We start from the raw sequence: 24131 nt of genomic DNA on the forward strand, positions 1-24131 counted from the left end.
AGTGGAGGGAAGGGTTAGTAAATTTGCTGGTGGCACAAAGGTTGAGGGGTATTGTGGATAGTGTGGAGGGCTGTCAGAGTTTACAGCAGGACCTCTGCTGTAGACATCGATAGGATGCAAAACTGGGCTGAGAGGTGTCAGATGGATTTCAACCCAGATAAGTGTGAGGTGGTTCATTTTGGTAGGTCAAATATGATGGCAGAATATAGTATTAATGGTAAGGTTCTGGCAGTGTGGAGGATCAGAGGGATCTTGGGGTCCGAGTATATAGGACACTCAAAGCTGCTGCACAGGTTGACTCTGTGGTTAAGAAGGCATACAGTGCATTGGCCTTCATCAACTGTGGGATTGAGTTTAAGAGCCAAGAGGTAATGTTGCAGCTATATAAGACCCTGGTCAGACCCCACTTGGAGAACTGTGCTGAATTCTGGTCACCTCAGTACAAGAAGGATGTGGAAGCAATGGAAAGGGTGCAGAGGAGATTTACAAGGACGTTGCCTGGATTGGGGAGCATGCCTTATGGGAATAGGTTTAGTGAACTCTGCCTTTTCTCCTTGATCGACAGAAGATGAGAGGTGACCTGATAAAGGTGTATAAGTTGATGAGAGGCATTGATCATCAGGGGCTTTTTCCCCAGGGCTGAAATGGCTAACACGAGAGGGCACAGTTTTAAGGTGCTTGGAAGTAGGTACAGAGGAGATGTTGGCTAATTATTTCTACGCAGACAGCGATGAGTGCGTGGAATGGGCTGCCAGCAACGGTGGTGGAGGCAGATACGATAGGGTCTTTTAAGAGACTCCTGGACAGGTAAATGGAGCTTAGAAAAATAGAGGGCTATGGGTAACCCTAGGTAATTTCTAAAGTAAGTGCACGTTTGGCACAGCATTTTGGGCCAAAGGGCCTGTATCGTGCTTTTAGGTTTTCTATGTTTCTGTTTTCAGACTTCTGTGCCATTTCCTTGATGGTTCATGCTCTGGGTGATGGGATTCTTAATGCTGGATGCTGTCTTTTTGAGGCATCGCTTTTTGAAGGTGTCTTGGATGCTGGGGAGTCTAGTGCCCATGATGGAGCTGGCAGAGTTTACAACTTTCTGCAGGTTTTTCCAATCCTGTTTAGTATCCCATCCATACCAGAGGGTATTGCAACCAGTTAGAATGGTCTCCACAGTAGTCTGTAGAAGTTTGCAAGTGTCTCAAACTTCTAATGAAATATAGCCACTGTCATGCCTTTGTTCTAATTGCATCAATCTGTTGGGCCCAGGATAGATCCTCGGAGATGTTGACACCCAGGAACTTGAAGCTGCTCAGCCTTTCCACTTCCGATCCCTCAATGAGGACTGGTGTGTGTTCTCCCCGACTTTTCCTTGCTGAGGTCCACAATCAGTTCCTTGCTGTTAATGACATTGAGTGCAAGGTTGTTGTTGTGACACCTGTAAACCAGCTGCTCTATCTCACTCCTGTACACCACCTCGTTACCACCTGAAATTCTGCCAATAGTTGTCGACGGCAGATTTGTAGATGGTGTTCCAGTTGTGTGTAGCCACAAATTGTAGGCGTAGAGAAAGTAGAGCAGTGAGCTAATCGCACATCCTTGAGGTGCACCAGTGTTGATCCTCAGTGAAGAGATGTTATTTCTGATCTGCACAGACTGGTCTCCCAGTGAGGAAGTCAATCTACTTGCAGAGGGAGGGAGGTTGAAGGCCAATGTTTTGGAGCTTGTTGATTAAAAGTGAGGGTATGATTGTGTCAAATGCTGAGCTGAAATCAATAAACAGCAGCCTGATGTAGTTATTGCCAGCTGATCTGGGGCCGAGTGGAGAGCCTGTGAGACTGCATCTGCTATAGACCTATTGTGGTGATAGACAAATTGCAGCAGGTCCAGGTCCTTGCTTAGGCAAGAGTCAATTCTAGCCATGACTAACCTCTCAAAACACTTCACAGTCGATGCAAGTGTTACTGGGCAATAGTCATTGAGGCAGCTCACCCTGGTTGCCCTTTTGAAGCAGGTGGGAACCTCCATCAGCAGTGAGAGATAGAAGATACCCATGAACACTCCTGTCAGAAGGTTAGCACAGGTTTTCAGAGTCCCACCTGCTACATCAGGATATTCTCCCAGGATAGTATCAGCTCATTAGTCTGCTTGGTAATCCAAAGTCACAAACTGCAGATGGTGCAAATCTGAAACCAAAGCATTATTTGCTGGAAACACTCAGCAGATAAGGCAGTACCTGTTAAGAAATAAACTGGGCTAATGCTTTAGTTTTAAGACCCCTTGGAAATAGGGAAAGAGCTTTTTAAACAGTCCCAGACCTGACCTGCTGTCTTTTTGATATCAACAGTTGCAAGAAAAAATTTATGAACTCTCTCCAATTACCTGATTTTCTGCATTAATTACTCATAAAATATGGTCTGATCTTCATCTAAGTCCCAATAATAGACAAACACAATCTGCCTAAACTAATAACACACAAACGATTATGCTTTTCATGTCTTTATTTAACACATTGTTTAATCATTCACAGTCCAGACTGGAAAAAAAGTATGTGAACCCTTATATTTAATAACTGGTAGACCCTTCTTTAGCAGCAATAACCTCCACCAAATGTTTGCTGTGGATGCTGATCAGACTTGGCTAGCGGAGGAATTTTAGACCATTCTTCCGTACAAAACCGCTCCAGTTCATCAATATTTCTGGGATACCTTGCATGAACAGCCCTCTTCAGGTCATGCCACAATATTTCGATTGGATTAAAGTCTGAACTCTGACTTGGCCATTCAAAAACACAAATATTCTTTTTAAACCATTCTGTTGTTGATTTACTCTTGTGTTTAAGATCATTGTCTTGTCTTCTATTAAGTTTCAGGTGACAGACCACGACCCTGATTCTCCTGTAAAATGTTTTGATACAATTTTGAATTCATTGTTCCCTCAATAATTGCAAGCTGTCCAGGCCCTGAAGCATCAAAGTAGCCCCAAACCATGATGCTCCTTCCATCATGCTTCACAGATGGGATATGGTTTTTATGTTGGTGTGCAATGCCCTTTTCCTTCCAAACATAGCAGTGTGCATTTCAGCAAAAAGTTTAACTTTCGTCTTTCCACAGAACATTGTCCCATAAGTCCCAAAAGACCTCATACAGGTGGCCTTTTGCAAACTTGAGACACGCAGCAATGTTTTTTTTGGAGAGCAGTGGTTTCCTCCATGGTGTCCTTCCATGAACACCATTCTTCAGTATTTTTCTTATAGTGGACACATGAACAGAACTTTAGCAAGCTCTAGAGATTTCTGCAGGTCTTTTGCTATTACTTTGGGTTCTTTTACACCGCCCTCAGTATTGTCATTGTGTTTTTTTGGTGTGATCTTTGCGGGATGCCCACTCCTAGGGAGAGTAGCAGCAATACTGAATTTCCTCAATTTGTAGACAATTTCTCTTTCTGTGGACTGATGAACACCCTGGTCTTTAGAAATGCTTTTGTAGCCTTTTAAAGCATCATTCATCTCTACTATTCTTCTTCTAAGGTCCTCAAACTTGTTTTGATGGAGGCATGGTGCACATAAACAGATCTTTCTTGAGAAGAGCAGGCTCAGAGTCAGGTTTATTATCTCCGGCATGTGTTGTGAAATTTGTTAATTTAGCAGCAGCAGTTCAATGCAATACATAATATAGAAGAGGAACAACATAACTAAGTAAGCAAATCAATTCCAGTACATATATTTTGAATAGATTAAAAATTGTGCAAAAACAGAAATAATATATATTAAAAAAGGTTCAATGACCATTTAGGAAATGGATGGCAGAGGGGAAGAAGCGGTTCCTGAATCGCTGAGGGTGTGCCTTCAGACTTCTGTATCTCCTACCTGATGGTAACTGAGAAAAGGGCATGCCCTGGGTGCTGGAGGTCCTTAATAATGGACACTGCCTTTCTGAGACACTGCTCCTTGAAGATGTCCTGGGTACTTTTGTAGGTTGGTACCCAAGATAGAGCCGACTAATTTTACAACCCTCTGCAGCTTCTTTCAGTCCTGTCCAATTGCTTCCCCATACCAGACAGTGATGCAGCCTGTCAGAATGCTCTCCACAGTATATCTATAGATGTTTTTGAGTGTATTTATTGACATACCAAATCTCTTCAAATTCCTAATGAAGTATAGTTGCTGTCTTGCCTTCTTTATAACTGCAACGATACGTTGGGACTAGGTTAGGTACTCAGAGATCTTAAAACCCAGGAACTTGAAACTGCTCAATCTCTCCACTTCTGATCCCTCTATAAGGATTGGTATGTGTTCCTTCGTCTTGCCCTTCCTGAAGTCCACAATCATCTCTTTCGTCTGTAGGTAACCTGACTTTGTGACTTTTTTTTTAAAGGGCAGGGCAACTCTACAACCCACATCTCCAATCTCATCTCATTGATTGGAACACCTGACTCCAAACAGTTTTTGTAGAAGGCATTACCCCAGAGGTTCACATACTTTTTTTGAACCTAGACTATGATTATTTAAATGGTCTACTCAATATTGACGAAAAGTACAATTGTTTGTGATAGTTTAGGCCAGGGGTCGGCAACGTTTACCACTGAAAGAGCCAATATGGACCCATTTCCCACAGAAAAGAAAACACTGGGAGCCACAAAACCCGTTTGACATTTAAAATGAAATAACACTGCATACAACGGTTTTTTTTTGCCTTTATGCTATGTATAAACAAACTATAATGTGTTGCATTTATGAAATTGATGAACTCCTGCAGAGAAAACGAAATTACATTTCTGCATGCAACAAAAACATTTTGAACTCCGAAAAAAAGACGTTGGGTTGAAGGTTACTCCATAGTTAGCCTACCTTGGATCGAAGAATTAAAAGAAAGCGTGCACTGGCGGGTGTCAGGCATTGGCAGTGGTGATGTATATTAATAGCGATAAAAAAACACGTTGTAGCGGTGTGCTACACGCAGCGCTAAAATAACGACACTGTAGTCAAAGATAACTTTATTCGAACTAAACGGCCTTGCTTTAAAGCCTCCCTCAACCCGTCCCCGTGGGCGCGGATGCTCCAAAAGACACGTACTCACAAACCCCCGTAGGTTATCTCCCTTAGCCGGAACGGTGGCTAATTGTGAGCCGGTTCGGATGTGCTAGGAAATGGGGTCTCCACAATGTTTTATTTAGATTGTACAAGATCACCATAATCTTCAAATTTCAAATTACCTTTCAAAAACTAACAAACCACGGGGAGCCGCAGCACAGAGAAGAAAGAGTCGCATGCGGCTCCGGAGCCGCGGGTTGCCGACCCCTGGTTTAGGCAGATTATGTTGTCTATTATTGTGACTTGGATGAAGTTTCTGAGTAATTCAGAAAACCAGGTAATTGTAAAGGGTTCACAGACTTTTTCGTGTAATCGTACTCCTTTTATTTCAATTTTTATAAGTTATCAGCCACCTGCATCTTAATGAAGAGTCTCGGCCCAAAGTGTTGACTGTTTGTTCCCCTCCATAGATGCTCCCTTTCTTGCTGAGTTCCGCCACCATGTTGTGTGTGTTGTTCAAGATTTACAGCATTTGCAGAATCTCTTTTGGTTTTTTTTCTCCCTCCTATTATTACTTAAATTCTTGAATGCATCTCTAGTACTGCCCTCAATCACTCTCCGTGACAAAGTATGTCTTTGCTGTTGTCTGGGTTGTAGATATTTTGGTGTTGCATATACATGTCCTTGATCCCTCTGCTGTTTTTTCTCCTTCCTCCAGATCAGGCTTCCATCGGGAGACTCGCTGCGGGAGAGATTCCGGGAGGAAGACACACTGCAGAGCGTGAAGGAGTATATTACACAGCAGTGCCCTGAGCTGTTGTCCATCTCCCTTCTCCAGGGCTTTCCCAAGAGACATTTCACAGACTCTGAGCTCGTCAGCACATTGGCAGACCTGGGGCTGAGTCCTACTGCCACGCTGTGTGTACGGAATGAGCAGTGCCTAGCTACTGCCTCCTCAGGACTGCTGCTGGATACCCACATGCTGAGGATGCCCAGTGGGGATATTGTTGTGCCAGAGCAGCAGGCTGGAGCGTCTGCATCCCAGCTGTGCTTGCAATCACAGCACTCCACTCCCCGTACTTGGGGGCGAGGAGAGCTTCTGGGTTACAGGGTGATCGACAGCCCGCCATCCTCTAACATGGACGAACCTCCATCTGCTCCAGGACACAGGATCCAGTCAGATGTGAGAGAGGGTGGGATGGGAGAACTAATGGAATCTCCATCAAGATCAAGATCAGCACACAGCTGGGGTGAGAAGTATGAACAGTGGCCCACACCACAGACACAATCCTTAAACCCCTGCCCCCTCCTCCCACTCCCCATGAATTAAACCTCAATGCATCTTGTATGTTGAATGGAATTACTGTGAGCAAGTGGAATCGTGTTAACACTTTCCAATAATACTCTCCATGTTGTCTTCTTGAATTCCCAGGGCAGGGACAGGACAGGTTAGACACAAGAGTAAATCATAACACAAGAGATTCTGCAGATGTTAGAAATCTTGAGCAACACACAGACACAGTAAAATTCCCTCTGTACATTCCCATCACATATACGCAAGGAAGAGACAGCATAGACTAGAATCAGGGCAAGGCTCTCCTCATTGTCTCATCAAACACTCCATGGGCAGGGTCAGTATAGATTAAATACAGAATAAAATTCAATGGTGTTAGCTCACATACTCCCAGGTCAGGGAAGGCTCTGTTGGGTGTCTTCCTCTCCACCATTACATGAAATGCCTGCTGTTATCACCTTGGGTTTGCCCTGTCCCACAGCATTTGCATTCTGAGTAAGACTGGCAGTTTTCTTTCAGCGGAGGCATCAGTTAGCCTGACAGTCTGGATAACAATTTTAATCCTGTTGAGTTGGATTCCAGGCAAAGCTTGAGTCAGACTTCAGCATCCAGTCTGAAATGCTGGATACCTCTCAGCTGCTAATTCCACACTTTGCTTTTATTACAGGGCGGGGACGAAGGCTGGCTGCAGCTGGTAACAGCAGCCACCCTAATGAAGAGAAGCCCGTTGGAGATGTCGCAGAAAGGGAGGCAGAGATTCTCATCCCACAGCATCTGCTGATCCCTCCTGGTTAGTTAACCAAGATAAAATAACAGCTTGTCTCACTGAGCATCATAGAATGCTTTACAACCTGCAAAGTATGCTTCAGAAGTGTTGCCGCTGCCTTACTGAAGAAAATATACCAGCTTATTTACAGCAACTACATATGTGCTCATGAACAGGCAAGAGGCTGTAAATGTCAGTGTGTTTCTTACAGTAGGAATGTTTAAGCAATACTTTTTTGCCACCGAGGGAACTCCCTCCTTTTCAGATTAGTGGCCTGAGATGATGTCCTGTAAGGTAAATTCAAGGAATTAGATTCAGATTAATTTACTTATTACATGTACATCGAAACATACAGTGATAAGTGTTGTTTCACTTCCAATACAACCTAAGGAAGTGCTGGAGACAGCCTGCACTTGTTGCTGGTATGCCCATAATATTCAGCAGGACACAAGGAATAAAACTTAATATTAGCAAAACAAGCCCCTTCCTCCCACCTACCTATGCACACTTGCACTGCAGCAGACTCACAGACATCGAGCCTCTGATTTCCCCCAGTGAATTAAGAGGTCCCTCAAAGAGAAAGACCTCAAAAATAGTAATGTCAAGATTACCACCAATGCCCTATCTGTCTCTATACTCACTAACATACTGGACCCAATGAAAAGATTGTCCCAGAAATCCAAATCCCTCCCTTCTGCACGGAGTAATTGGTTGTGGGGAAGTTACTAGCTATAAATTAGGATGGGTTAATTCCAGTAAAACCAGGACTGTTGACAATCGTAGGGTTGAACAATATTTAAATAGAACCTCAAAATAAATCTAAAGTAAATTTCAAAGTCAGCTTATTATCCAAGTATATGTATGTCACCATATACGATTCTAAGATTAATTTTCTTGCGGGCATTTGTGGTAAATACAAAGAAACACAAATGAATCAATGAAAAACTGCACACATCCAAGTCAGACAGATAAAATAATATGCAAAAGACAACAAACAGCAAATACAATAAAAGAAAGAAAAATATTAAATAAATAAGCAATAAATATTGAGAACTTGAGTTGTAGAGTCCTTAAATGTGAGTCTGTAGGTTTGTGGAATCAATTCAGTGTTGGGTGAGTAAAGTTATCCCCTCTGGTTCAAGAGCCAACTTGTCCATGCTGACAAAGATGCTTATCTGAACTAATCATATTTGCCTGCATTTAGCCCGTATCCCTATAAACCTTTCCTATCCTTGTACTTGACCAAATGACATAAGTACTTCTCAACTACTTCTTCTGGTCCACTGCCTTGATTTGCAGGTATCAACGAGCAAGTTCTGGTTAATAACCATAGAAGACTATAACAAACTGCACAGTGCTACACTGTAGATAAGACAATACCAGCCAATGACTGCAAGAGACTACAAAGAGTTGTGAACATAGCTCAGCCCAGCACAGAAACCACCCTCCCCTCCATGGACTCTGTCTACGCTTCTCGCTGCCTCAGTAAAGCAGCCAGCATAATCAAAGACCACGGACATTCTCTGTTCTCCCTCTTGCATCAGACAGAAGATAGAAAACCCTGAAAGCAAGAATCACCATTTTCTATCCTGCAGTTAAAAGACGATTAAATAGTCCCCAGTATGAAAGATGACCTCACAACCTACCTCATTATGGCTGCCTGCACTGCAGTCTCTCTGTAACTAACATTTTTTACTGCATTTTGTTATCCCTTGTACTACCTGAATGTACTGTGTAATGAATGATATGCGAGACAAGCTTTTCCTTTATTTTCAAATATTATTATTCAAAAATAGCATAAGTACATCGAAGTAACAACACTTATAATGCCTCAAAAAAGAAAGACAAGCTTTTCCACTGTACTTCAGTACATGTGACTATAATAAACTAACAATCTTCAAAATTTGCTTTTAAGCCTTTGACCCAGAACTGATCTTTCGCCAAAATGGAAACCGTATCAGAAGTGGGTTTGAGCCTCGGTATCAGTGGCCTCTTCAGGGTAACCGTCTTAGGTAGGTGAAGCAGCTTCCCATTGTGTTTCTCACTGTTATTTATTCAGAACTGTTAATGCATTGAAATGTTCCAGTGTATCTGAGAGGAGTATGACCAGACAAAGTTCAACACTGCAGGATAGTCATTTTACCCTGCCCTTAGAATAGGTGTTACCCTGTCTCTGTGCACACATTGATGACTGCTAGTGACTGAATGCTGACTTGCATTTTTCTTCACTATCACCTCTCAATGTTTCTTTGTGAATGCCTGTCTGAGTATGATGTGGATGAGCTTTAATCTATATATGAGGTGCGTAAAACCACGCTGACCATGGAATCGGGGAAAACCTCTTGTGAGCCAGCAGACATTACTAGTTTCCTCTCCAGGACACCAGACATTAGCAAAATCTTAGCAGAGAAGGCATTTGGCACAGTCAGACCCATCTCAATGGTTTTTACTGCCTGGACTTGTAAAGGACAACCATAATCAGGGCAATTAGGAGTCTGAGGTCATCCCCAAATTGAACCAAACCTTTCCATACTGGGTGCCCAACGATCATGTGTGTGTTGTCCATGCACTGAGATTGTGAGGATTAAGCATGGAAGGAATTTTGGTCTGTATTTCTTTTAAAAATAACTTCACTTGCATTTTCAATTTGAAACATTGTCCTCTTTATCCACAGTTCATGCCAGCACTTGCAGTATCCATCAGTCCCCGAAGACCACTGGAGTGTGGGAATGTGTGATGGAATGATGTAGAGGGAGGTCCTTTCTGTGTCTGATTCTGATAGTGTGTGATGGAATGGAGGATGCTTTATTCTATGTCTGACCCCGGGAGTCATGGGACAATGTGAAAGGAGCTTTAACTTGTTTTTAACCCATGCCTTGGGAGCGATGGCAGGACAGTATAGAGGGAGCTTTACTTTGCCTTTAACTTGTACTGTACTTGCCCTGGAAGTGTGATACGTAGCTCCATGGGGAAAGCTTTACTGTTCATTCACTGGACAGTTTGACAGGACAGTTTAGAGTGAATGTTACGCTGTTTCTGTGCACACACTAATTTTTGCTAGTAATAAAATAGTAACTTATAGTTTTCTTAATGGTGTCATCTCTGCCTGAGTTGGTGTTTCATTCTGAATCCCCCTGCAGGGAGGGTAGAGAGGAGCCAGCAGTTCGGAAGAGTCAGGAGCAGCAGGATCTGCCCAGTGTCTTGGCTCAGGCAGCTTTGGATCGCCTGAACAAAGCAGCAGAGAGGCAGTCTCACCACTCGCCGCTGTCCTCACAGAAGAAGCTGTGCCGAGCCACACCAGTGCCTTCTCTCTTCAGTCTGGCAATTGGTAGTGCAGTGGTGCTAATGGCAGGTTGGTATTAATGGTGTGGGAGCAGTGGGCACCAGCAGGTAGCTTCACTCTCTGATCCCGGGAGTATGTGATAGGATGGTGCAGAGGGACGCTCACTATGTGTCTGACCCCAGGAGTATATGATGAAATAGTGTGGATTAATCTTCACTCTGTGCCTGATCCCAGGAGTGTGTGATGGCATGGTCCAAAACATCAACTGTTTACTCCCTCCATAATTGTGCCTGAATTGTTGAGTTCCTCCACCATTTTGCATACAGTATGTTGCAGTAGATTGAAGAGCAACTTTCAGAAGGCAGCCAGTTAAGTGACAAGAATCTCAATGTTTTGGATTGTGGACAGATGAATTAAAGATGAGATTTGTGTGGAGCTTGAGCTTTCATCAAGAGAGAAACTTTTACCTCAGTCATCTGTAGAAACTGGAATCTGAACCAGAATGGTCTCTGGGTTAGAGCAAGTTTTGGGAAGGACCTTTGGTGGCTGTGGTTGGAGTAAAGCTGTCTCTACACAGTCATTTCAAAATACTTATAGGGCACAAACACAAGATGCTACAGATGCCAGTACGTCTTAAGCAAAATAAAATGTCTGGAGGAACTCAGCAAGTCAAGCATCATCCAAGGAGGGGAATAAACAGTTGACATTTCTGGCTGACACCTTTATTGACTCTGGAAAGGAAGAGGTAAAAGCCAAAATAAGAGTGTGGGAGGTGAGGAGGAGAAGTGCAAGCAGACAGGTGAGATGCAGTTCCCTCTGCCTGTCCTGTCATGGAGTGCCAAGGCATAGGTTAGACAGTGAGGAAAGTTAATCAAAGTTAAGTTCATTGTCATATGCACAAATACACATATATATGCACAGATGCAATGAAAAACTTACAGCAGCACCACAAGCACATAGCATCAGATAAGCAACATTCACAAGGAAAAAATAAACACATTTTTAATAAGTAAGAAGCAAAAAAGTCTAGTGTAAAGTAGTCAAAGAGATCATAGTGTTACTAAACTGAAATGATTAAGGTTGTGCTAGCTGGTTGAAGGGAAATAGCTTTCTTGAACCTAGTGGTGTGGGATGTGTCTGTAATGTATTGAGCTCCATTACTCTCTGTAGCTTCTTACATCCTGCACATTTAAATTGCTGTATCAGAGTATAATACAACCAGTCAAAGTATTTTGAATAATACATCTCCACACTAACGTAGTCAGGGATAGTTCAAGTGTGTATGATGATGACGCTCCATGTAAGATCAGCTGTACTGGGTGACCTGCTGTGTTTCAGATGTTTGTTACTGGAAGGACCCTATTGGTTTCACTGAAGTTTTTATTCCTAGTGCCCAGTATGCAGTACAGTCGAAGCTTGGCTTCTCTCACCCCAGAGCTGGCGGAACATCTCCTCCACTACATGATCAATGAGCGTCTCCTTCGGCCCAAATCCTTTGAGATTTTCTTTGGCTGTCAGATTCAGAAGCTGGTGCTCGATTGTTACCCATACACCACCAATGAGCTCCTGAGGAAACTGCGAGCATTCCACTCCCTCAAGCACCTCAGCCTCTCATCCTGCTCCCTAATCACAGGTACAGTTGCAGATCTCTGGCCTGTCATGTATGCCCTTGCTGTTTCTCCTGCACCTCTACCAACTTTTCATTGTGACATTGTACTGTATTGTGGAGTAAATCTGATAAATTAGTTTATTATTACATACTGAGGTAGGTGATAATAAATATCACATTGTGGTATGTGGTGTGTGGTAAAAAACTTATACATACCATTCATACAGATCATTTAATTAAAATAGTTCATTGGTGGGGTAATTTCAGGGGAAAAATAACTGCAGAATATAGTGTTAGAGAAAGAACAGGCAGACAACAAGGTGCAAGGCATGTGAGGTCAAGAGTCTATCTCATACTAGATACTATTATGTCCTTGAGCCTGGTGTAAGTTCTTTCAGGCTTTTGTTTCTTATTCCCTATGGGAGAGGGGAGAAGGAAGAATGTCTAGGGTGGCACACAATGCTGGAAGAAGTCAGCAGGTCAGGTGGCATCTGTGGAGAGGAATAATTTTTTTAAATTTCAAGCTAAGACCCTTCATTAGGACTGGATAGGAAGGGGAAAGAAGCCTGAATAAGAAGGTGGGAGGAGGGGAAGGAAAGGAGTACAAACTGGCAGGTTATAGGTGAAGGGAAGGTAGATGGGTGGAAAAGGTAAAGGGCTGAAGAGGGAATCAGAGGAGAGGAGAGTGGAACAGGGAAGAAAGGAAAGGAGGAGAGACATCAGTGGGAAGTGATAGGCAGGTGAGAAGAGAAAGGGTAAAAGGAGCCAGTATGGGAAATAAAAAAAGAGAGGGGGGTGGGGAGAAATTACTGGAAGTTAGAGAAATCAACAATCATGCCATCGGGTTGGAGGCTACCCAGACGGAATATGAGGTGTTGCTCCTCCAACCTGAGAGTGGCCTCATTGTGGCAATAGAAGAGGCCAGAAAATGACTTATGGGAAAGGGGAATGGAATTAAAATGGCTTAATTCCTATCTGGTGGAGGGTACAAAAGCCTGATAGCTTGTACCACCAGACTCCAGGACAGCTGTTATAAGACTATTGAATAGCCCCCTTGAATGATAAGATTGACTCTTGACCTTACAATCTACCTTGTTTCTGTCTTGCACCTTATTGTCTGTCTGCACTGTAACTATAATACTGTAGCGGTGTGCTACACACAGCGCTGAAATAACAACACGCAGTCGGTAAGTCGTTTGGAGACTAGTTTATTCAAACTTCGCGGCGCTGGTATTTAATCCCTAGCGCCCGCCCTCTCCAGGCGGAAATAACGTCAGAGTTGCATTACCAAAGTCTCCCCCCGCGCGCTGGCTATTTGTGAGCCGGTTCGCCTGCGCAGAAAGTGGGTCGACACATACCCCCCCCCCCCCCCCAGAACTGGCGATACACCCCCCAATGTCCACGGTCCAGATCAGTCTCTGTTTGGGAGGTCTGCCTCTGCGCTGCGGTGCCTGAAACTCGACCGGCTGTGCCAAGTCCGCATGAGCTGGTTTGAGTCGGTCCACCGTGAGAACTTCCTCTCTCCCCCCAATGTCCAGAACGTACGTGGACCCGTTGTTGTTGATCACCCTGAATGGCCCCTCGTACGGCCGCTTTAGCGGTGCCCGGTGTCCGCCCCTTCGTACAAGCACAAACTTAGTTCTGCAGGTCTTTGGGTACATGGGTCGGGGTCCGTCCATGCTGTGAAGTTGGTACGGGGGCCAGGTTGCCAAGCTTTTCGCGTAGCCTGTCCAGGACTGCTGCGGGTTCTTCCTCTTGCCCCCTTGGGGCTGGTATGAACTCTCCCGGGACGGCCAGGGCGCGCCATACACCAACTCAGCCGATGAGATGTGCAGATCCTCTTTGGGCGCTGCGCAAATTCCAAGCAGGACCCAGGGAAGTTTGTCCACCCAGTTAGGTCCTCTCAGGCAGGCCATGAGAGCCGACTTCAAGTAACAGTGGAAGCATTACACTAGTCCATTCGACTGTGGGTGGTAGGCAGTTGTGCGGTGTAGCTGCGTTCCCAGCAGGCTGGCCACAGCCGACCACAGGCTGGAGGTAAACTGGGCGCCTCTGTCAGAGGGAATGTGGGCTGGTACCCCGAAGCGTGCTACCTAGGTTGCGATCAGTGCTTGGGCGCTGGAATCGGCAGATGTGTCGGTGAGCGGGACCACCTCTGGCAACCTCATGAACCGGTCTACCATAGTTAGGAGGTACTGCGCTCCTCGAGACACTGGTAGGGGGCTCACCATATCCACATAAATGTGGTTGAACCTCCGGTGGGTGGGTTCGAACTGTTGTGGCGGGGCTTTAGTGTGCCGCTGCACCTTAGCTGTTCGGCACTGCGCGCACGTTCTGGCCCATTCACTGACCTGCTTGTGAAGTCCGTGCCACGCGAACTTGCTGGAGACTAGCCAGACAGTTGTCCTGAAAGATGGGTGCGCCAAACCGTGTATGGAGTTGAAAACTCGCCGCCTCCAGGCTGTCAGGACGATGGGGCGAGGTTGGCCGGTAGCCACATCACACAGGAAGGTCTTATCACCTGGGCCTACAAGAAAGTCCTGCAGCTGCAAACCCGAGACTGCGGTCCTGTAGCTGGGCATCTCGTCTGCCTGCTGTGCCTCCACCAGTGCTGCATAGTCCATCCCCAGGAACAGGGCCTGGACAGCTGGTTTGGAGAGTGCATCCGCCACGACGTTGTCCTTTCCCGAGACATGCTGGATGTCCGTCGTGTACTCGGAGATGTAGGACAGATGTTGCTGCTGGCGAGCCGACCAGGGATCGGACACCTTCGTGAACGCGAAGGTCAACGGTTTGTGGTCCATGAACGCGGTGAACGGCCTGCCTTCTAAGAAGTACCTGAAATGCCAGATTGCCAGATACAGTGCCAATAGCTCCCGGTCGAAAGCACTGTACTTGAGTTCGGGTGGTCGTAGGTGCTTGCTGAAGAACGCCAGGGGTTGCCAGTACCCCTTGATGAGCTGCTCCAGCACCCCACCGACTGCTGTGTCGGATGCATCCACCGTGAGGGTGGTCGGAACGTCCGTTCTGGGGTGCAGCAGCATTGTGGCATCTGCCAGGCTTCCTTGGCTTTAACGAAAGCGGCTGTGGCCTCGTCGTCCCAAGTAATGTCCTTGCCTTTACCCGACACACAGCACTGAAATAATGACACGCAGTTGGTAAGTCGTTTGGAGACTAGTTTATTCAAACTTCGCGGCGCTGGCATTTAATCCCTAGTGCCTGCCCTCTCCAGGCAGAAATGATTACCAAAGGTGCATTACCAAAGTCTCCCCCCGCACACTGGCTATTTGTGAGCCGGTTCACCTGCGCAGAAAGTGGGTCGCCACAGTACTTTATTCTGTGTTCTGTTACTGTTTTCCGTTGTACTACCTCAATGTACTGATGTGATGAAATGATCTGTGTGGATATTTACCTTGGTACATATGACAATAATAAATCAATTTATTAATTTTTTTTCACCTGCCTGTCTGTCCACTCAAATTCTCTTGCTTTCTCTTGTTCTAGATTCTGGTTTGGAGGTTTTCACTTCTTTGCAGAGGCTGCAGTATCTGAACCTGGCAGTGTGTGTGAAACTTACCGACAACTGTCTGTGCAGCATTAAAGGTTTGTGCCTGATCCACCCAGACAGGTGGGACAGTTTCAGGGGGCTGTGCATAGTGTGTTGATTCCACATTGATTCTCTAAAGTCCTTTTAAATTTGTGGGGTGACTTCCTGAACATCACTTCCCTGTGTTGGGCAGCTGAAGTTGGCTGGTGGCTTGGATTGCTTGAAATGGTTGTTCAGTGGAAGGGAGGCACTGAGAGCAGAAGGGAGAATTTTGGGAGGATTCAGAATATAACGTGTATCTTATTTTATCCTAACTGCCTATACATGATAGGCAGTTCCTTTCTTCTTTTTACCTGGGCCTCAACATTTCTTGATTACCAAGGCTCCCTAAACTTGTTATCGTTTTATTCTAATAGGAACATACAAATTCTGTACTTTCAAAATTTCATTTTTGAATGCCTCCCACTTAACATCCTTTTGCTAGAAAACAACATATCCCAACCCTTGTCTGCCAGAACCTTCTGATGACATCAAAACTGGCTCTTCTCCACTTCAGAATCTCAACTCGAGGACCAGTCCTGTCTTTCTCTATAATTATGGTCTCTAGATCCAGAATGTTTCCCAACTTACCTGCTCTGTCTCATTCCCTAAGAGGTGATCCAGTATAAAGTTTTCTATCATTGAGGCCTCTATATATTGATTCAGGAAATTTTCCTGATCACATTTGACAAACTCAATCCCATCCAGTCCTTTTAGAGTATGGAAATCTAGTCAATATGTGGAAAGTTGAAATCACCTACTAACACAACTTTATTACTTACGTGTCTGTTATCTCTACAAATTTACTGCTGTAAATCCCACTGATTATTGGAAGGACTATAACACAGTCCCATTAATGTAGTCATCCTCTTTATTGTTCAGTTCCACCCATATTGCCTCAATAACATAGTCCTCCTCTTTGTCCTGTCTGAGCACTGCTGTTACATTTTCCCTGGCAAGTAATGCTACCTCTCTCCCTTTAATGTTTCTCCCTCTATAACCCCAGAATATTGAGATGGCAGTCCTGCCTTTCTGCAAGTCTTCCTAATAGCTACAACATCATAATTTTATGTGCTGTTCCCATGCACTAAGTTCATTCTATAATATAACTTGCATTGAAGTAGATGCAAGTCAGATCACCATGCTCAAACTTTAAATTTCTGTGTTTGCTTGCAAGCTTAACATTTATTTTCCCCACAGCCCTACACTTGCTACCCTGGCACTCTGGTTTCCACACCCTTCAAATTTAGTTTAAAAACCCAGGATCAACTCAAATAAACCTTTCTACAAGGATATCAATCCCTCTCCAGTTCAGATACAAACCATCCTGTTTGTACAAGTCTCATTTACCCTAAACAAGAGCCCAATGATCCAAGAACCTGAAGCTCTCCCTTCTGCACCATCTGCTTAGTCACAGAATTACACTATCTTCTTATTTCTTGTCCCACAAGCATGTGGCATGGGTAGCAATCCTGAGATTAGTACCCTGTCCTTTAACTTAGATGAAAGTACACTGCTGAAAGGTCAATACTGCAGACTTCCTGTAGTGTTTTTATCCTTAGATTCTGGTTTTGAGGCAGTGTTCTGGGTCATTTTCCATGGTCTATACCTCCTCTTCAGAATTCCATCCAGTAGACGTAGCAGTAAATCGCAAATGTAAACCTGTCCCCTGAGGATTGCATAAGGTCATTGTGTCCTTATTGTTTCTGAAGTGGGGCTTGCTCTACACGTTACAGTCTGCACCAGAGTCCCATTGTTGCTCTTCACCAGTTGTCTCTTCTTCATTGCACAGAACATGGCCAAGCTCTGAGTCAAATGTTTACCAGAAATTTGTACTCCAGGAATGGAGTAGACCATAGATCAGTACATCACTTGGCCCATAATGGCTGTGCTGACCATGATGCCAAACGAGGTTAATCTCACCTGCCTCCTCATGGTCCATATCCCTCCATTCTGTGCCAGCTTGTGTATCTGTCTAAACACTTGTTAAGTGCCATTGTCATGTCTGCTTCCACCACCATCCCCAATAGCACATTCTGGGGGGGGGGGGGGGGGGAATTACTTGCCCTGCACAACTCCCTATAACCTGCTCCCTCCCACAAAGCTATGTCCTCTAGTATTCAACATCTGTACCCTGGGGGGAAAAATCAAGTTGTCTAGCTGGTCTTCATTTTATAAACCTCTATAAGGTCACCCCTCAGCCTCTGATCTCCAGAGAAAATAATCCAAGTTTATCTAATCTCTCCTTATAGCTCTCACCCTCCGATCCAGACAACATCCTGGTTAATCTCTTCTGCGCCTTCTTCAAATCCTCCACGTAATAGGAGGATTAGGACTGCACATAATACTCAAACACAGCAAAGGGTGCAAGGAATTCTGGTGGCAATGGTTTGGGTGTGGTTTTACAGTATTTGTACTACCTATGTTCCATAGAGAACTGGTTGCAGGGGTTTAGTCAGCAGGTCTATAGGAACAGATGGATGGGTGTGTATAGGGAATGAGAACAGCTGAAAAAGGTAACCCAGGATAGTGGAGGCAGAGGACAGGTATGACTGTTAAACTTCCCACTGTCCTAAGACATCAGCACAGAACTGTAGGAGAAATCTGCTTTTTTCTTAAAGGTCTTAGGTGCCTTTCCCACCTGGTCCTGGATCAAACCAAAGTAAGCGACTCAGGAGTGATGGATTACCTGGGCGATGCTCCCACGTCACTCGTCCACCTCAGTCTGAATCAAACAGGTGTCAGTGATCGGGTATTGGCTGTGCTCCCTTCTGCAGTTCCACAACTTCGCTACCTCAGCATCAAGCACACTAAGGTCAGTAAGTGGGTGGGCTTGCTGCCAGGCACTGCCAGAGGTGTGATCCACCTCCAGTGCACTATAAAGGTAGCTACACTCTGGGGTTTGATAACCTGCTCCTCCCGAGATGCTAATATCTTTTGCACTCTGTCTTTTTGCTCGTGATCAGATTGGTCACAAGCATGCATACGCTGATCTACACTGGCGGGGGGGGGGGGGGGGGAGCTGGTCACTGAGGAAGAGAGTCATGAACAGACTCACACTCCAATCTTTTTGGTGTTTGTGCACAAATAATTCTTACTCTGTGTTAAATGTTGCTGGCTGCAGTGAGAACTTGAGGGAAAACAATGAACTTGAGTTGCTGTAAAAGCATCTGTTCCCTGGCACTGTTCTGTTTTGTTCTTGCTCTCTCCATCTCCAGGTCTGTGATGTTTCAGCCTTGAAGGATCTCCCATCTCTTCAAACCCTGCACCTGGACAACACAAGCATCAGTGAGAGTTCCCTCCAGGCACTGGGTTCCCATTCCACCCTCTCTTCACTCAGTGTGTCTGGCCTGCTATCTCTGGGTGGCGATGTCACCCTACAAATGATCTCGGGTAGGTCAACAGTGGCCACATTGAGCACTGTCCACACTATCTCCTCTGGTTTTCTGCTCAGTCCATTTTGCATCTGTTCTTGGGATGAAGCTTTCCATTCTAGAACAAATAAGATTTCCTTTTTCAAAGAACAGGGCTTCCCTTCCATCAGTTCAATGCTGTCCTCACCAACATCGCTTCCTTTTCCCACATGTCTTCACCCCAATCTACTGCTGCATAACAGGGATAGGAGTTTTCGTGATCTTATCTACCACTTCATGAGTCTCTGTATCCAACACGTCATTCTCCATATCTGCCACCTACATTGGGGTCCTACCATTAAAGCACATTTTTCCTTCCTTTCCCTACTCCCTGTGTTCAGTAGGGATTGCTTTCTACCTGATTCCTTTGTCCACATTTTTCTCCCCACTGATTTCCATCCTAGCACTTATCTCTGAAAGTGTGATTAGTGCTACCACTCACTCTGCTATATCACCTCCCTCACCACCTTTCAGGGTCCCAAACAGTTCTTCCAGGTGAGGTGACACTTCACCTGTGAGTTAGTCAGGGTCATTTACTGTATTTTGTGCCCCTGAAATGGCCTCCTCTACATTGGTGAGACCAAATGTAAACAGGGGACTGCTTCATCACATACTTTTGCTCCATACACTGCAAAAAGCAGGATCTCCTGGTGGCTACCCATCACCATTCTGACATGTCTGTCCAAGGCCATAGGCACCTTATATTCTGCTACAGTAGCATCCAAGCTGGTGACATGAACACTGATTCCTCTTAACTTCTGGTAATCTCTCCTCCCTCTCTCTTTTTCCATTCCTCATTTTGGTTCCCCTCTCTCCTCACCTCCCTCTGATACCCCTCCTTATTCCCTTTCTTCCATGGCCCACTGCCCTCATTTGTCAGATTCCTCCTTCAGCCCTTTACCACTTCCACCTTGCCCCCTCAGATCTTACTTCAGCAATTCCCCCGCCCCCCCCCAGCCAACTTCCTCCTCACCTGATCTTACTTGTCACTTGCCAGCAGGTACTCCGCCCTCTCCCTCCACCTTCCTATTCTGGCTTCTGCCCCATTCCTTTCAAGACCTGTTGAAGAGTCTCAGTCTGAAACAACTATTTATTTCCTGCAGCAGATGCTGCCTGACCCACTGAGATCCTTCGTGTATGTTGCTCAAGACATGGGAGTGGAATTAGGGCTAACTAGAGTCTGGGTTTTCAGCTTCAGAATAAGCATCAGCCCATCTCATCTCATATACTTAGAGGAAGAATCTCCTCTGAGGCTCGAGATTTTGAGGGCGACACGGCAATACTATTGCAGTGCCAGTGACCTGGGTTCAATTCTGCCGCTGTCAGTAAGGAGTTTGTATGTTCTCCCCATGACCGCATGGGTTTTCTCTCGGTGCTCTAGTTTCCTCCCACATTCTTAAGATATACAAGTTATTAGGTTAATTGGTTACATGAGATTAATAGGGCAGCACAAGCTGATTGAGCTGTAAGGGTCTGTTACTGTGCTGTATCTCTAAATAAATAAATGACTATTTGGAATTCTGTACCACAGTGAACCTGTGAAGGCAGTGTCATTGAATGTGTTCATGAGGGAGGGCAGCAGATATTTATCTGTAAGAAAGTTGAGAATAGGATGAGTGCAGGCCAAGGTTGTATCGACCATGGTCACATTGAATGGTAGACTAGACTTTCGACCATATGATATAAGAGCAGAATTAGGCCATTCCCATTGAGTCTGTTCTGCCATTTTATCATGGCTGATCCAATTTTCCTCTCAGCCCCAATCTCCTGCTTTCATATCCCTTCATACCCTGACCAATCAAGAATCTGTCAACCTCTGCCTTAAATATACAATGCATGAAGACTTGGCCTCTACAGCTGCTTGTGGCAAAGAATCCCACAGATTCATCATTTTCTGGCTAAATAAATTCCTCCTCATCTGTTCTAAAAGGACACCCCTATATTCTGAGGCTGTGTCCTTTGGTCTTGGACTCTTCCACCATAGGAAACATCCTCTCCACGTCCACACTATCAATGCCTTCCACCATTTGATAGGTTTCAATGAAGTTACCCCTCATTCTTCTGAATTCTAGTGAATATAGGCCCAGAGCCATCAAAAGCTCTTCATTTGACAAGCATTTAGAGGTCCGATGTCCTGTTTTCACTATTGTTTCTTAAATTTTTAAGGAACTTTACTCTGTATCTAACCAACATTGTTTTTGCCCTGAGAGTGTTTGGTGTGGAGGAAGCTTTACTTTGAATCTAACCTGTACTGTCTCTACCCTGGGAATGTTTGATGGGCTGGCATTGAAGGTGATTTACTCTGGATCTAACTGACAGTGTTTCTGCCCTTGTTTACAAAATAATTTTATTATAAATTCAAACAATTGTATAAACACATTACAAACAAAAAAAAAGACAAATCATGACCAGCACAGACTAAACTAACACATTCCCATCATCAAGAATGGCATTTATCCCCTGCGATGCCCACTGGTCTCAAAACACCTCCATGTCACCTCTAGATATTGCTTATTCTTTCTCAACTATCTAGGCATGGACATAACCTCTGAACATTGCTAGGCAGTTAGCTGAGACAGAATCCTTTGCTGCCCACCTCCACACCCACTGGTAGTTATCTTGGCCAGCCTCAGGAGCAGGTTAACTATGACATCCCCTTCTCTTCCCCCACCCCACTTCTGTACTGATTGTCCAGTGATAAAGGGGGTGGGGTTAAGATGTATCCAGAAAGCACTGGAGAGAGCTTTAATCAGGTGTAATTTGTGTTTGGAACCCTATCCAACTGCAGTGAAAATGTGATCTCTGTGTGAAATGGGCTGAGAAACACCCCTCTCATTTTGTTCCCTTACCCCTAGGTCTTAAGTTGATTCACCTGAAGCTGCCGGACAGACACTCAGTTAGTGATCATGGTCTCCGCTTCCTGTCTCACTTGGATCGACTGCTAGAGTTGGACCTCACTGATTACACTCACATCACAGATGAAGGTGTCAGCCATCTTGGCCGGCTGCTGAGGTGAGCAGTGCCCTGTTCCTAGCCAACTACACAGAGGGCCATGGACAAGTGGTTGTGAGACAAGGCACAGGACACTGACTGGGTGGGAACGGGAACTACCACCCTAAGCAGCCACTGAATACTTGGGAAAAGGACTCTAGAAAATAGGAGGTCATTCGGCCCTTCAGACCTGTCCTGGGGTTCAATGTGATGATGGCTGTTTCATGTTTGGCTCAGCTTCTATTCTCCACCAGTTCCACATCACCCTCACAGCCTGCAAGTAGGATGTGTGCTATAACTGCTCCTGCACCGCCTTCCTCACCGCCATTCAGGATCCTAAAGAGTCCTTCCAGGTGAAGTGACACTCCATCAGTTGCACCTCCACTACATTAGTGAAAGCTCGACGCAGGTTGGGAGACCGCTTTGCCTTTTCTCTGTTTGCTGCAAAAGGCAGGATGTCCCTGTTGGTGCCCATATCAGTTTGACATCCCATTCCTTTACTGACATGTCTGTCCATGGCCACCTCTACTGCCATGATGAAGCCACATTCAGGTTAGAGGAGCAACACTTCCTATTCTGCAAAGGTAACCTTCAACTTGATAGCATGAACATATATTCCAATAATTTCTGCTAATTTCTCCTCTGCTCCTCTCTCTCTTTCTCCTTACCTGCCCATCACCTCCCTCTGATCGTCCTCTTCCTTTTTTCTATGATGCAGTCTTTTCTCCAATTAGACTTCTCCTTCAATCCTCTACCTCTTTCACCTCTCCCCTCTCAGCTTCACCCCCTCTTCCCCACCCACCTACCCCCTCACCTGGTCTCACCTGTCACCTGCCAGCTTGCACTCTTTCCTGTCCCCTCCATAGATGCTGCTTGACTTGCTGAGTTCCTCCAGTATATTGTGAGCATTGCTCAAGATTTCCAGCATCAGTAGAACCTCTTGTGTTTATGATACACCATCACCACAGCCTAGTGGTCCTGAGGATAGGCCTGAAAGCACCAGGTTTGAACCACACACAGCCTCTGATCACCATCCTGTGACAGCAGCTGGAGCAGCAGTTCCAGTTCATGCAGACCCTTTGTGCAATTACACACAACCATTGTGTGTTTGTGGGGAGCATCTCTGAAGATGGGCTGTTACTGTGGACCCTGTGCTGCATTGTGCACTCCTGAGTGCCCAGTTGGGTTACTTACAGGCATCGTGTGTGGGACTGCATGATATTCTGCTTTGTTGTTGTTATTATGCATGTACCAAAGATAGCTCCATTGCCACTGTTATAAGACTGTTAAATAGATCTTTAGTACAAAAAGTTGGACTCTTGACCTCACAATCTAACTCATTGTGACCTTGCACTTTGTTTACCCCCACTGCACTTTCTCTGTAGCTGTTACACTTTATTCTGAATTCTATTATTATTTTACCTTATTCTACCTCAATTCACAATTCACCATGCAATGAATTGATCTGAATAAATATTATGCATTAGAAATTTTTCAACTTTACCTTGGTGCACATGATAATGATAAACCAATTCCAGTACCATTCAGTTGCAGTGTTTCAGAGTGCAGCTTGTGACAATGTGTGTGCACAGTGGTTCTTTATTCACAGGGTGTTGTCTGCAGACTCTCACTAAAGGCTTCTGTCCACCTATGCAGGCTGACCAAGCTGTCCCTGAGCAACACCCTGCTGACAGATGCTGGGCTGGTTCACCTGCAGCCCCTGCTGCACTTGGAGGAGCTGTGCCTCGACCGCACCAGTGTGGGTAGTAGGGCAGTGGCCCACTGCATCAGGAACCTGCCCCACTTACAGGTCTGCGGCAGGGCTTGGTGGTGGGTGGTACTGGGGGATCCATGTAATGCTTTACAGCACCAGCAGTTGTGGTCCAGTTTCTATCACTGTATGAGGAGTTCTCCCTGTGACTATGTGGGTTTCTTCCAGTTGCTCCAGTTTCCTACATTCCAAAGACGTAAGCTGTAGGTATGCAATGTTGGTGCCAGAAGCATGGTGACACTTGTGGGCTGTCCTCAGCTCATATTCATTATATGATAGTCATTGATTTCAATAACACATTTCACTGTATGCTTCAATGTACATGTAACAAATAAATCTAATCACTTATTGTAATCTTTTATTTCCCAGAGAGGGCAGGAGGCTGGTGCTGTACT

The 24131-nt window shown here is 45.1% G+C and overlaps 1 protein-coding gene across 6 annotated transcripts in view; it reads left to right on the forward strand.

Moving 5' to 3' along the window:
- The window catches only part of si:ch73-173p19.1 (uncharacterized), a 40207-nt gene that overhangs the window by 11361 nt on the left and 4715 nt on the right, over nt 1-24131 (forward strand). For all 6 annotated transcript variants that reach the window (XM_059977842.1, XM_059977848.1, XM_059977887.1 and 3 more), the window contains 10 exons: nt 5742-6273; nt 6985-7107; nt 8999-9095; nt 10224-10435; nt 11757-11999; nt 15480-15578; nt 18183-18376; nt 18780-18954; nt 21830-21986; nt 23622-23775. In XM_059977842.1, coding sequence (XP_059833825.1) covers nt 5742-6273; nt 6985-7107; nt 8999-9095; nt 10224-10435; nt 11757-11999; nt 15480-15578; nt 18183-18376; nt 18780-18954; nt 21830-21986; nt 23622-23775 — 1986 coding nt within the window. The remainder of the gene's footprint in view (nt 1-5741; nt 6274-6984; nt 7108-8998; nt 9096-10223; nt 10436-11756; nt 12000-15479; nt 15579-18182; nt 18377-18779; nt 18955-21829; nt 21987-23621; nt 23776-24131) is intronic.

This window comes from Hypanus sabinus, chromosome 1 (assembly GCF_030144855.1).
Source record: "Hypanus sabinus isolate sHypSab1 chromosome 1, sHypSab1.hap1, whole genome shotgun sequence".
In the NCBI taxonomy this organism is placed as follows: Eukaryota; Metazoa; Chordata; class Chondrichthyes; order Myliobatiformes; family Dasyatidae; genus Hypanus; species Hypanus sabinus.